At 48.9% G+C, this 14,049-nt stretch overlaps 3 protein-coding genes across 3 annotated transcripts; 2 read left to right on the top strand and 1 right to left on the bottom strand.

The window, feature by feature from the left end:
• Positions 1-257: 257 nt before the first annotated feature.
• Positions 258-4,218, bottom strand: Z518_02019 (uncharacterized protein; the record flags this gene model as incomplete). Its single annotated transcript, XM_013419048.1, has 9 exons — positions 258-1,519; positions 1,579-2,006; positions 2,057-2,314; positions 2,371-2,476; positions 2,529-3,101; positions 3,158-3,532; positions 3,585-3,777; positions 3,848-3,871; positions 3,940-4,218. The coding sequence occupies 9 exons, from the start codon at positions 4,216-4,218 to the stop codon at positions 258-260; spliced, it is 3,498 nt and encodes a 1,165-aa protein (XP_013274502.1).
• A 3,798-nt stretch (positions 4,219-8,016) lies between these two features.
• Positions 8,017-9,314, top strand: Z518_02018 (uncharacterized protein; the record flags this gene model as incomplete). Its single annotated transcript, XM_013419047.1, has 3 exons — positions 8,017-8,307; positions 8,363-9,034; positions 9,093-9,314. 3 exons carry the CDS (start codon positions 8,017-8,019, stop codon positions 9,312-9,314), a joined length of 1,185 nt encoding a protein of 394 aa, XP_013274501.1.
• Positions 9,315-10,489: 1,175 nt separating this feature from the next.
• On the top strand, positions 10,490-12,256 carry Z518_02017 (uncharacterized protein; the record flags this gene model as incomplete). Its single annotated transcript, XM_013419046.1, has 2 exons — positions 10,490-11,514; positions 11,578-12,256. The coding sequence occupies 2 exons, from the start codon at positions 10,490-10,492 to the stop codon at positions 12,254-12,256; spliced, it is 1,704 nt and encodes a 567-aa protein (XP_013274500.1).
• Positions 12,257-14,049: the final 1,793 nt, after the last annotated feature.

Raw genomic sequence — 14,049 nt, 5'->3', positions numbered from 1 at the left:
AAGCCGGCTGGGACCTTTGGCTGGACGAATGCGTACATAGGGTAACAATCAAAGTTCGTATGTTCTAATGCCCGCTGGGTCTCTAAGCCTTGATGGTGGTGGCGCGGGCACCAAACACCTCCGAACACCTCAGAATTCCCAACTACAATACTACCAGTATCTGCTCAGATACTCGGTTGAATGCTGTGCACCTCACTCACATCCATATCTGTATCGTCTACCAAAAGCATCTGTCTTGACTATCTGGGTAGTCATTCTCAGCCGGACTCGCGCGCATGCTTCGTGGACTCGACCAGCTCCTCCCAAGTTACACCTAGCCATGTGGAAATATTTCTGGCACCCCTCAGTTCCACAGCAAGCCGGCCCTGTGTTCTTAAATTTGGATCAGCACCAGACTCTAAAAGGAATTTTGCAAAGTGGGCAGCATTCTCTGTTTTTTTAACGCAGGCCGAATAAAGGGGAGTAGCGGCGCTGAGAGTTTTGCCACGGGTATTCACTTCTGCGCCACGTTGCAGCAGCCACCTCGCGACTTCAACAGAACATCGACTCCTTGCCTCCTCTTTGAGAATGTCATTGAGATTGTCCTTGCTGAGCGCGTGCTCCATAACATCTAGAATGTTCATAATGATACTCTCCGACTCGATATTGCGACGCCTCGTGAGCCGAAATGGACTCCGTTTAACCTTCCTAAGGTCGTACCCGTGGTTTGTTAGAATGAGAATTGCCTCAAGACGGCGTTGTGGGTCGTCTAGGTCAATTGCATGATCAAGAACTGTGCCCACTCTCCTGCTTTTGCGTGCGAGCGATTGCTCGTTTCCATGGTCAATGAAATCGCTCTCAGCGTAGAAGGAACAATTGTGAGTGAGGAGGTATCTGACAACTTCCAAGTTGTACGCTCTCATGGCAACGATAAGCGGCACCGCGGTGAGAGGATATTTATCTCTTTCTCCAACATAAGCTTTGTCGATAGACTGGCCAGAGGTGACAAATTGCGCAACCACAGCGCTGGTAGAGCTACGCAGGGCTGTGAGGTACAGTTTGTCAGAAAGGCTCTCTGGAATACTTCCAAGGAATCTTGAGACAAATTCTTCCTCACCAGCCTTCACCGCCTCTGTTAGAACAACTTCGAGACTCTCTGGGTCGATATCTTGAATGGGTGGGTGCTTCATCGGGGCCAGTTTCTGAGTTGGATGGTGTTGATCCATATGTTGCGCTAGACTTCCTTCTGACTTGAATCCGATTTCGCCAAAGGTGCAGCCAGCTTCTGGACATTTAAATGGTCTGTCATGGTCGAGCAGGTGTTGATCTCTGTTTTTCTTGTCGGCAAAGCCATGTCGGTGACGGGGGCAGGCTATTCTGTCACATTTATACAGAAACAGTCCATATTGGTCTTTTAACGTCTGACAATGACATCCTGGCCGATGGTTCATCCCTGAGCAGAGCATAGACTCGAGCGTTTGGTAGAATATACCATAGATAGAGAATATGTTGAGCGGGCTTTCGGAGTTGAATATCGTGACTGGCATGCGAGACATTGATTAGCAGAAAGGGATTTTGACGTCGATTGGTCCGAAATACCTGTCTTCAAGCCGATAAATGGCGCTTTGTACTTCAAGAATGCATTTTCGTTTGACAGTGTTGTTGAGAGATCGGGCCAGTCATCCTGGATAGAGTGGAAATCCTGGATCCTCTTTTGTAAAACGCTTGAAGTTGCCGTATGACTGAAGCTTTCTCTTCTGTACACCAGATGCTGGACCTCTTCGCAAACAGCATCTCTCTCTGTTTTATTTGTGATGTGCTCCAAATAGAGCCTTAATTGGGTGATCCATTGGGTGGTAGCGTAATGGAAGAAGACAAATTCCCCCGAGAGTATAGCTTGCTCAATCTCCTCATCTGCATCGTATTCGAAGCATTCGAAACCGAGATACGTGATGCAAGTTCGGCAAATGTCAAGCCAGGCGTTTTGAAGATTAATGAATGACTTGTTTTGCTGATCTGCAAGATATCTGCACAGGGTTAGCATTCATTCCAAGAGCAAACCTTGTTGTTTGAATACTGTTTTGCGGTGAAGTGAACAAATCGAATGGTATCTTCTCGAATCTCAACAATGGGGCCGCATAAATGTAAGACATTGAGGAAGACTCGGCGATCTCTCAATACCATTCTGTCCCCCTCTCGAATCGAAAACGCAACCTCAAGCTCACGCTTCTGAATTGATATCTGGGAGCCGGCAACCCAGCCCAGTATCCTTTTGACCTGGTCGCGGTCTCTTTCCGGTAATCGCTCAGTAATTCGCACGAGAATCCGGCCATATCTGTAGGGAAAACATCAGCTTTGAACATTCAAGGCATCTTCAAATGCAAGTTTTACGCTTCATCAAGCCCACGAGGAAGTGCACCTAGTTCCTCTCTAATATCATGCAAACTACTCAGATATGAAATGTTATCCAGCATGAGCCTGGCGTAAAGAATCATTCCTATATGTCCATGAGTTCCGATCCCCCTCCTTAACTGTCGCTGAACACTTACCTTCTGAATTCGACGCAAGCGGCTCGAGGAGTTTCCTGATCTGACCACAAGTATGTCCGTCAAATGCGCAGCGGCCAAGCCAGTCATTCGTCTTCCCGAGAACAAAGGTCTCGATGTCCGGAAGATTGTTGGTATGGAGACGAAGGCAAGTTGCCTCATTTCGCAGGATTCTCATGATGTTGTCCTCACCTCGGCTACTAATTAGGAGTCTCACTTCGTCACATTCCATTTTTACCTTCAATAATGTCCTAAGGAGGAAAGACCTCTCAAACTCGTCGATCTCGTCGACTCCATCTATTATGATATACGTCGGATCGGACAACTGAAGCATCTTGATAAAGAGAGCTTGGAGACAAGCAGTGTTGCTTGAAACTCCTCTATAATTGCTTTGCACTTCTCGACAGAGAACCTGATGTAGGTCCACATTTTCCAGCACCACCTGGAAAACCAGTGACTGAAGAACTCTGGCGGTCGTCAATTGCTGGTCCTGGAAACTGAGGAAAGCAAAAACTGTGCAGCTGTTAGTTTGAAGCTGGGCGATTTCGACGACATGGGCGGAGAGAAAGGATTTCCCTGTTTTCGTTAAGCACACATCACCGGTGAAAGCGTTGATTGGGGGCAGAAAATACCCGCTCCGGGAATGCCTTCAATCCACAGAACCCGCCCAGACTGATTGCTGGCGTTAAACCACGCGATGAATTCCTCGTTCTTTTCAATCCATTTACCAGAATCAGGAGTTCGAAGCTTCCGAAATTGTTCAAGCTCATCATCATACAATTTTGGAGATAAAGATTGCTGGACGGTAGCAAAATCCTGACGACGTTGAAACTCTTCGTCGCGTTCGCAGGTCTTCACGGCTTCGGCATGTGCGGCCTGCGCGTCCAGGATGCTTGCCAGAGTGACTTCATTGCTAATAAGTGCGGCATGTCGTTCGACGTTGTTCATAATGATCGTGATTTTGTTGCCGTACTTTGGCCACATGGATTCAAAGTAGAGCTCCCACTCTGTGAAGCTGTGAGCTGCAGGGATCATCTCGCGCTGGTCATATTTCCTTACTCTTTGATTTGAAGAAATTCAGCGCCGTGACATGAAATTCCAATATGTCGCGGAGAAACACCAACAGGAGCCTTTTCAGATTATCATTAGACTTGAACATCTCAATATATTTCCTGAAATGAGGCAGGCGATCTCCGATTTGGCCCATCGTATCAATGATTTTGTCATAGCTTTTCACGAGTGTGCTGGAAATCTGGATGCCAAAGATATCAGCCATTGTGTGCTGCGGAGGTAAAAATTGTTGAAGCCATTGATGGCCTGACCTGAATCAAGAGTTTGATGGGGCCCTTGTAGGATGATTTCGTCAGCTTGATCGCCGCTACGAGGAACGGCCTTCCTCTAGAGCACTCCTTACCCAGATCAGAGATAACAAGTCTGCTTTTGCCTGCGAAAATGTATCAAGGACTCCAACGTATTGCTCCAAATTTTGGAGATACGGTCTGATTCTGTTCAAGTGCCGCATGTTTCCATGTCGGGCCTGTTCTGTCTGAAGCTTCTCCGTGTAGTCGTAGACATCGTCGATGGAGGTAAATTTGGAAAAGTCATAGTCTTGAGGTCGTTTGAGTTCCCTGAAGAACTCTGTCTTTGCCATTTCATAGGCTTCATCGAAATTGGATGGGAGGACTGTGGTCATCTTTGCAGCTTTGCATCATCCTGCGCGATTCGGGACTTCCCGGAATTGGCCACGAGAGACCAAAGCGGCAGACCGCTTTCTAGAATTAAAGGCTGGGCGCCCGAGTCTGCCTTGGCTTTTGGAAAACGGGCTATACAAAGCCAACAAGCCCAGCATGAGGCAACTCGTCTCCCAACTCGCGCCCGGAATTTGAGGAGTGAGGCTGATTCAGGGCCACATTGGCGCTAAACAGCGCGATGCATGCCCACACCTTCACCACACGGGCCCCGATTCCTTTGCCTAGGAACAGCCTGGTAAAGCCTGATGGAGTCAGCCAAGTCGGCGGAGCCGTGAGTCAAATATGCTTTTCCGGAAGCAATGCCAATTTATGCGTAGGGGTGGCCGTCACGTGTCCTAGCTACTGACTCTTGCTCTTGCCCCCTGTTCCCTACCATCTTTGATGACTCGTCTTCAGCGGATTGGATCCTGTCGCTTTCTTCAGTCCTCTGATCTTCGGCTGTGTAGACTTATTTTCCAGTAGATCCAACATCTCCTTTTCGTCTCCGTCACCATCGTCGCCTCTCTTTTTATTTTTTCACTCCCACTCAAACACAACGAAGGCCCTCACCGAATTTCTCCCTCTTCTTCTTCCGCCTCACTGCCTCGCTGGCACTACTCATTTCGTCTAATATCATCACGCTCCACTTGACGTACACGATCAATACGCCAGGAGTAAGTTTCGCACGTTCCCTCTCGTCGATGAATCATTTGCTTTTCACTCGCGCCCATCCGCGTCAGCCGTAGTGAGTATGTAGTGCTTTTTGTTCTTCGCCGGCTCATTCCCGTGCGGTTGGCCTTGAAGCAGGTTGGTTCGGCGGACCAGGACCTTTACTAGGTCCTTTTTCCCATCGCCTGGATACACCGCGAAGGATATCTCTGGGTTGTACAATTGGGAGTCGGAACCGTGAGGCGCGGAAAATTCATGGCGGGGGGCGCGACGATGACGATCGAGCCGTCACAGTTTTGCTTGATCGAGATTTATCCCAATATCTCATTGCCAGAGCCTGAGGCCCCCATACTATACGACCCTTTCCAAATCACTTGAAATTGATCCCTGCTCCGAATTAACATCTCCCGAAACTCCAATTGAAGTGCAGGAGACGTATTTGAGCGGCCGTTGGAGAAAGCCTGAGAAAGCTGATCGTGACATTCGGCTACCTGCCAGAGGATAAGGAATCAAAACGAGCACCCAAATGATAGAGCCTTGAAAAGTAAAGGATGTTGATTCCCGAAATGAAACCTGCGAGGTCTAAGAATGAAGCTGCTCTTGAAAGAGCTTGAATTTTCGTGAGTGCCTAGCTTCCTCTTTACACTTGACCTTGGCTGATTTGAACAGCTCAGCTGAAATTTTGCCTGCGCCTCTGAGATACGAAAAGATGATCCCGAAATTAAATCGAATTTGGAGCAGCCACCGTGAGTCATAAAGAGATATGCATTTCCACAGCGACTCAGCAACGTTATTGAACGTTGACACACTGAGTGGTCTAACAAAACTCGTTTAGAGTACATTCTGCTCTTTTTCATGGAGATGACTTTCCATGTAACTGGGAGGGAGACCTCAGCCGGAATTCTGTTACATAGTCCCATTACGAGCTCCGATACTCGTCCCTGATGAAGCGCCTAGATGCGATTTGAACTTCTATCACAAGAGTTGCGGAGTAAACTACAGTGAGTTCTCATCATCTCGCCGTTCAATATGCCGAGAACAGGCTGCCTTGGCCTTGTATCTTTCAACCTTTGATGGAGCGACGGGGAATCCCGGCCTATCGCCCATTACTTATCGTACAGGTTTCAGCCCCCTTCCGAACGTGATCGTTCTTGTGCTCTTCAGTTTTTGGCACAGCAACAATTCATTCGCGCACACGCAAGGAGGCCCCCGGAACGGAGAACCTGAAAGCAATTGATGACCATCAAAGTCATGGAGTCTATTGAATAATCGTTGGACTGCAAGGTCTCTTGGTAGGACACTCTGATGAGCTTGTGGGAGGGGCACTCACTGTCGTCTGCAAGATCGAGGTTACCACTATTGGGTGCGCTGACGTCGACAAAAGCAGCGTGGTCAACGCCGCTACCCCCTTTGCACTCTGGTCGACCTCGAAGCTTCTGACGGCGACGCTTGTTTGCCAGCTGGTCGATGATGGGACGTTATCGCTGGGTGATGCTCTCTCAAAGATTGCGGCCCACCGATCGATTGCGAAGCCGGGATAGATCCTATCGTACTCTAATACCGGGTATGCCCTCCTCGGGACTGCTCACAAAGATTACTGGGAAAGACTGGCCAACGCTAGTCAGGTCGCGCATTCTGAAACCATTAAGCTTCATGAAAGTACAATTGGGCGATGAAGTGTCAGCTGAGGTTCCTACGATTGCTCGGGACCATGATTTTTGCTCCTGATGTAAAAGAATCGTTTCAACCAAAACCGACATGATGATCGCTGGGGAATCGACTGCGGCCGCGCCCATTGACGAGGCAGCGGTCTTCTTAGGTGCTATCCTCCTGGGCACTAATACGGGGCCGCTCAGTCCGAATGCTTGTCGTGGGATGCAAACGTGACAGATTCAAATGCCCGGCGATAGTGTCTTCTGTAAAGGCTGGGGTTTAGGCTGGAGCATCGTGGATGAGTCCAACAGATTAGTGGGCCATACGGGAGCCACATCCGCATACATGATCTGGAGCACGAAATCAGCCGTCTTTCTCTCCAACACTAGCTCATTTTGTCGAAGAAGCGCCACTTCTCCAGATTTACCACTGCCCGCGGGCCCGTGGGCCTGAGCGGTCGGTACACGGAAAAGAATCAAAGCTGGTGGCCACAGCAACATTTAGCCGTGAGCCAGTTGAACTCGAACACATCTCCCAGTATAACTTCTGCGGTCGAGTAGACACATTGCCAACAGAGTTTAATTTGTTGGCGTGGAAGGGAATCTTCCTCCCGTTATCTGCATGTAGTTCATCGTGCGATAGCACGGGATTGAAATCAAAGGACGGATTCAGCACTGATAGCATATGCTATATGGTACACGAATTGGGGAAAACCCCCCCTCCTTTTATTTTTTGGGTGATAAAGGAGATTTCTTTCTCCGCAAAGGTGAGACTGACAAGATTCTAGGCACGAAAGCTGGAGCAAGCCTGTCAAATACATTATCTGGGTTATGAATAAGTAGTCTGAGCTGTCCGAAGAAATGGCAGGTAGAGAGTTGTACCAAAGACAGGACATCTCCGCAAGCTAAAAAATCTCAGGACATGCAGTATCATCTCCTTTCGTCAAAACCGTTCCTTGGTGTCGGGGTTCTCTAATAGGCGGCGTTGTGGAGGTACGCTGAATATTCGGAGTTCTTTCGCGACCCACAGCGTATGAGTCCGTTACGAGCAATTGCCGACCTAGATCGAAATCCGCTCTTTTCTTGAGATAGATATCTTTCACCGAGCACACGCGGTCGTCAGCCTATATGTGGGTGTGCCAATACTCTGGGTCGATCTGTCAATAAGCAGGTGGAGCTGGATACCCTTGTTGCTCAGACGGCTTCAAAGTAGAATATATGAGCGACAGAAAAAAGCGCCATAATATTCTTTCCTTGAGCGCCTGGCCCGACACGAAATCGGTAACCATGTCAAGGCCATTCTCTTCATGGATAATTGCCACCTTTGTGCTTGCTGCATTAGGTGGCATGTTATTCCACGTCACTTTCAAAGATTCGTCCTTTCCGAACTTTGGCCTACGTTCTCACCACCAGGACCGAGGCTCTGAATCAGCTTCGCCAATGACAGACTTCCTTGAACGGGCGAGGCACATTCTGAAAAGCACCCCTTTAGTTGATGGGCACAATGATTTCCCAATTTTGGTTCGACAGCAGCTTCACAACAAGATCTACGAGCATGACTTTGAATCGGAGAGACTCGGGAGTCACACAGATTTTGAAAAGATGAAGCGTGGACTTATGGGGGGCCAATTTTGGAGTGTTTTCATACCCTGCCCGGAAGACCTTATCCCAGGTGTTGACTTGTCGGCAAGACCAGAGGATAAGTATGTGCCAGGAATTAATGAGCCCACGGTAACTTTTACCGTCTCGTTGCCCGCCCAGATCTTGGATACTAATGGGATGATAGTGGGCCGTCCGAGACACTCTAGAGCAAATCGACCTCATCAAGCGTTTCATAGCAGAGTATCCCAAGTACCTCCAGCTGTGCATCGACCCTCGCTGCGTCCGAACAACGCACAAAGCAGGCAAAGTGGCAAGCATGATCGGTGTAGAAGGTGGCCACCAGACGGGGAATTCTCTCGGCACTCTCCGCCTATTTTATGAACTGGGGGTCCGTTACATGACCTTGACGCACAATTGCGACAACGCATTTGCGACGGCTGCGTCGACTCTCGCCAACACGGACAAAGATGCGGGCCTCACCTCCTTTGGCACAGAACTTGTTCGCGAAATGAACCGGCTGGGTATGATGGTCGATCTCTCACATGTTTCATTCAACACGATGCGCGAGGTTCTCCGGATTGCCCGTGCCCCTGTCATCTTCTCGCATTCCGCATCATACACTGTCCAGCATCACTGGCGAAATGTGCCTGACGATGTTCTGTTGAGTGTCAAATCCAATGGCGGCGTGGTCATGGTCCCGGTGATACCGTTTTTCCTGAACATTGCGAACCCGGACCAAGGGACGGTGGAAGACGTCGTGGACCACATTTTGCATGTGGCTGAGGTCGCCGGATGGGACCATGTCGGTCTCGGATCAGATTTCGATGGAACCGTGTACGTTGCAGAGGGAATTGAGGTACATGAGACCCCTTATTCTTTTGACCCCAGCATGATGGTATTGACGACGCCCCAAGGACATTTCGCAATGGCCCAATTTGATCGCCCGTCTGCTCGCGAGAGGAGTCACAGAACAGCAGGCTCAGAAGCTTGTTGGAGAGAACATTTTGAGGGTATGGGAAGACATTGAAATGATCGCGACCCAGCTTCGAAAAGTTCAGAAACCGAGTGAAGAGTCATGGCACGGCCGTGTTTGGGAAGAGACAAACACGGAAGTGCCGCGATTGTTTCCAAACTAGCTCTGCTGCTGATGTCGTGCTGGAGCGTAAATGGATGGGTCTTATTATCTTTCTTATAGACTTTGATCCACTGCTTGAAGTTTCCCGATGATGGATTTCATAGTCAGACATTTCGACCATATAAATCCTATTTGTTTGTTTAGACGGAGGCCTTAGTACCCCGAGGCGCTTTTCCGCCTTGCCATCAGACCTAGGACATTGTATTTCTCAGCGGACATATGCTCACATAGGTCCTGAACGGACTTATATGCATAGAATATTATCTTTGTCCAGTGACCTGAACCCCTTATATCTTACGGCATGCTATGAAGAAGGATAGCCGCTTCAAACACCAGCCCCGAAATAGACTAGCGGAATAGCCAGATCGGTTGTGTGAGACCTGTTTTGTTTTCGTACAGCCAGTCAGGTTGCGAATTTTTAATAAAGCGGCCACATCTTAGCGATGCATGAAGGCTAGCCTGTTACTGCCCAAGATTGATAAGAGAAGCGGCAATTGATGTATAGGAGTGTTCGATTCCTCCTGTTTACCCGGATATGTTTCATATGCGTTCTACCATCGATCTTTCCCAAGGTGCAAGCAGTCAATAAACGTGGAGAAGCTCTCTTCGTCTTCAAATTCCCATGCCACAATGTGTCTTAATTAATATTTGAACATTGTGACATGGAAAAAAAATAAATGCGAAGAGAAAAAACCCCTCTTCATCTAATGCCACTGGACGCTGATATCCACTTTGGAAACGACTTCGACGTCGACAAATACAACTCTACGTGCATTTCAGAGCATATTATGCTTCCACGCGACGGATGGAATGGAATTACCCGTCTTTCGGCGAAATGGTAAACGCCCTTCATGCGAGCCATGTAGGAAGTCCAAGTACCGCTGTGATCACATTCTCCCCATTTGTGCGCGATGTCAACGGCGTGGCATTACTCCACAGTGTATCTACCATCCGGCTCCCCTGAGCGGATCGAATCCTAGAATCCGAAAACATGATGCAAATCGAGTCGCAAATTCAACAGTTCAGAGACATCGGGTCAGTCACTCGCCAGGTTTACTGAATGAAGTGTTAGGCTCGAGACTTGTCTCTACCCAGGAACCAGGCTTCCTTGGCTCGACGAGTTACCGTGCTGTTCTCACTGAGAGCCAAGAGCAGAACGACGTAGACAATCTTGTGATGACCACTACGACCGACGAATCCGAAGACCCTCAGTTGGCAGCCTGCGACATTGGGCCACGGAGGATGAGAGAATCCCTGGCCGTTTTGAGTCTTCTCCATGACTTTCCGGCGCTTCAACGCTTCGCGGAAAGATGGGGGCAATTTCATCGATATTTGACAATGATCGATTTCTTTGTGGGGGACTGCATTAGATCTGTCAAGTTAGATCTGGTGGACGACGGTTCATTGACGTCGGAGACAGCCATGAGAGCGGCAGCCGAGAGGCTATTCCGAAATACCTGCAAGAGAATCTCAATCTCCAAGGCCGTGCGAATGGTCGATTTCATCAAGTTCTTCACTGGTGCATCATTACGATGGGAAGCTCTCGCAGTCTTCTTCCTTGCCTGTGGACTTTGCTGTAGCTCTCTCCGCTCCAGAGATGACCCGATATTCGATTCTTTTGGCCATCGACAACAAGACAAACAGGCCCTCATGGAAAGGATTCTCCAGGCCAGTCGTGCTTGTGTCTCTTACTGCGAGGATGCTGGTGAGCTCAGCGATCTAGGGATGTGGGTTCTTCATGAGAACACCATATTCATTAGCCAGGTCCTCGGAGATAACCACTACCTTGTCTGGAGGCAGTGCCATGACGCATCAGCCCATATCATCGAACGAGGTTTACACATGGAAAACAGGAGCGTGTTGCGGCAGCAGCCGTTTTGGCTCATTGAGATGCGTCGGAGGGCCCTCGCTTGTGCCTTTTCAACCGACAAGCTCCTGTGTACCTTTGTTGGGCGCCCTCCTCGTCTGAGCCAGAGATATTGCCTGATACACGTTCCACTTGATCTGGAACTGTCAGAATTGTGTCTTGAGGGCACAAAACTCCAAGAAGCTCTATCCAACATTGATGAGGATGGCTGGAACAGGAAATATTCAAAGAAAGCCGCGTATCTCCGTTGCTTCGTGCTTTCATCGCGATTGCGAGAGGAGGTCCTTGAACTCTCACTCGGCCCTCCACAGGATCATCTGCTCGAGAAGGCAATGTAAGTTCCTTTTCTGGGGACCGTGTCAGTTTGACTTAGCTGTCTGACAGTAGTCGTCTACAGGGACATAATCCGCCGCAACAGGGAGCTGCTTAGCTCTTTTCCCGAACGCATCCGCTACAACACCGACATGTGGAACCATGCGGATCCTGCCCGAGCCTTCATGGCCGCGCAAGCCTACCTCGACGTCCTATACAACGAGTTCATGCTTCGACGTACCCTATACCGACGTCTCGGAGAAAGTCGGTCTGAGCTCTTAAAGCTCTCGCACAGAATCCTCTCGGTCATTCTCCAGGTCAGCAATATCCGAGGTTGTCACACTTCAAATGCCGATTACATTCCCTGGATCATGGTTTTATACGGTCTACCCACCGCTGGGGTGCTGTCACTTGAGCTGCTTCAAGGAAGACAGGTGCGCTCGCCGTCGCTCCCCGGTGAGTTCTCGTGGACGCAAGTCATACCAGATCTTTGCGTCTTCATCTCGAATCTTAAATGGATGCACGTCCCTGGTGATGGCAACTATAAACTCTCAGAGCAAGCCCACAAATCGCTACAGCAGATCCTCGACAAAGTCTTATCGGACTACATCGTGTCTCCAGTCCAGCACGATCCGATTCTGACATCACCCCATCAGCCGACTCGTGGTTTGGAAGATCCTGCAGACGGCTTTTCTTGGTACGAAAGCACGGAGTTTGATATCGACTTCTGGATAAACCTCCCCGACAACCTACAGCTATCCTGATGTCTCTGTGATGATGAAATTTGGTGTCGAACCACCTGATCATTTCAAAACAGCATCCTACACTTCTCTGCGTGGTCAAGGTATATCTGTCCGTTAGGACGATCCAAAGCATCTGGCTGATGTTGAATATTGAAATGGCTCCTAAATTCTCACTTGAGGAGCTGCAACTAGGTTTCTGGTGGGAGATTGTATTGCCAAATGGGTCAGATTAAGTGCTTTGAAGGTCGCGCTTGTAGCCAGTACCTCGTTGTGCGTTTTACATAGAGTATCTACGGTATACCCTGCTTTACCACCAGTTTCCTAAGGTTTTCAGGGACCAAGGCATTTTCCTACCTCGAGCACATTGAACCCCAGCCTGGATCAATCTACACAGATCCTCGCCGATGCGAGAGACCTCTTCGTCTTGGGCTTATCAAGGCGGCTGGTACGGCGTTGCCCATCACGAAAAGGGGTGGGACCATGAATTCCGACTCTCGGAGTTCGGAATTGACGCCTCCCTCTTGGTATGGGGTGCTTTGTAGCGCAGCAATTTGACTGCGCCCAACAAATCAAGGGAATCAAACTGCACGATCCAACCTAGCCATTTCTGACAGTAAGTATGCTGAACACACCTGGAAGGCTGCGGTTTGACGCATTAATGACTATACTTTCGTATCAAGCATAAAAAGTCTACGATCACCAGTAACTATAATAGATTCCGTATTGAACACCTGCTTGTCTCGAGAGGCGTGAGCAATCACAGAATCTACTTTCAATCATATTATGTGCAAAATGTCTCAATCCGATAGTAACACTGTCTACTTGATTGTGGGGGCAAACAGAGGTATTCTACGCCCCTTGGGCCTCACGCCAATTTGCCCGCCGGATTGAAAGGAAAAGACAAAAAAAAAATGTCTGTGGAGGCATTGGACTCGGTCTTGTACAGGCTCTTCTTGCTCGACCACAAATAACAGTGATTGCCAGTGTCCGAAACGAAGACAGAGCGACGGCTTTATCTGAAATGTCCTCAAGAGCGCCTTGCACATCTTTCAAGCGGACCTCAGTCGCTCACCTGACTTGTCGGATCTTAAACAAAGAGCAAACGCCACTATCAATCAGATCCCCGACATTGATCGCATCGACGTCTTAATCAGCTGTGTCGGGTACACACAACTACTCTCACCACTGCTCTGGAAACTACACCAGAAGCACTCCGAGAGCCCTACGAAATTAACACCATTGGACCTCTGGTGATGTTCCAGGCATTCTGGCCATTGATGAAGAGATCAGATGGAGGCATGAAGCCCCGGCAGCCTCCTAAAGCTATCTTCCTATCGTCTTCCGTGGGATGTATCGGAGAGTGGATGGAGCCGATAATTGGTAGTGCATACGGACCTAGCAAAGCGGTGTTGAACTGGCTTGTCGGGAAGTTGCATTTTGAATTAGGTCAAGATGGTCTTATCGCGGTTTCAGTGCATCCAGGGTATAGTCTCAGTCTCGTTCCGTTTAGGCATCTACACCGGCTGATTGACAGCTGCGGGTAGATGGGTACAAACCGATATGGGAGACATCTCAGCAAAATCGTGGGGCTATCTAGGAAACCTCAAACTGTCGAGCAAAGTGTTCAAGGGATTCTTCAATGGTAAGTCGAGTCATTTTATTCGCATCATTCAGATTCCTACCATGCTATGATGACGACGTAGTCCACCCATGTAGGTTGAGCATGGCACACGCGAAAATTTGTCTGGCAAGTTCCTCAATTACGACGGGAAGGAAATTCCTTGGTGGTCAAATCCATCTGATGGAGATTGGTA

This window comes from Rhinocladiella mackenziei, assembly GCF_000835555.1.
Source record: "Rhinocladiella mackenziei CBS 650.93 unplaced genomic scaffold supercont1.2, whole genome shotgun sequence".
Classification (NCBI taxonomy): Eukaryota; Fungi; Ascomycota; class Eurotiomycetes; order Chaetothyriales; family Herpotrichiellaceae; genus Rhinocladiella; species Rhinocladiella mackenziei.
The sequence above is the reverse complement of the archived record's forward strand: the minus strand, read 5'-3'. Positions and strand labels throughout refer to the sequence as shown.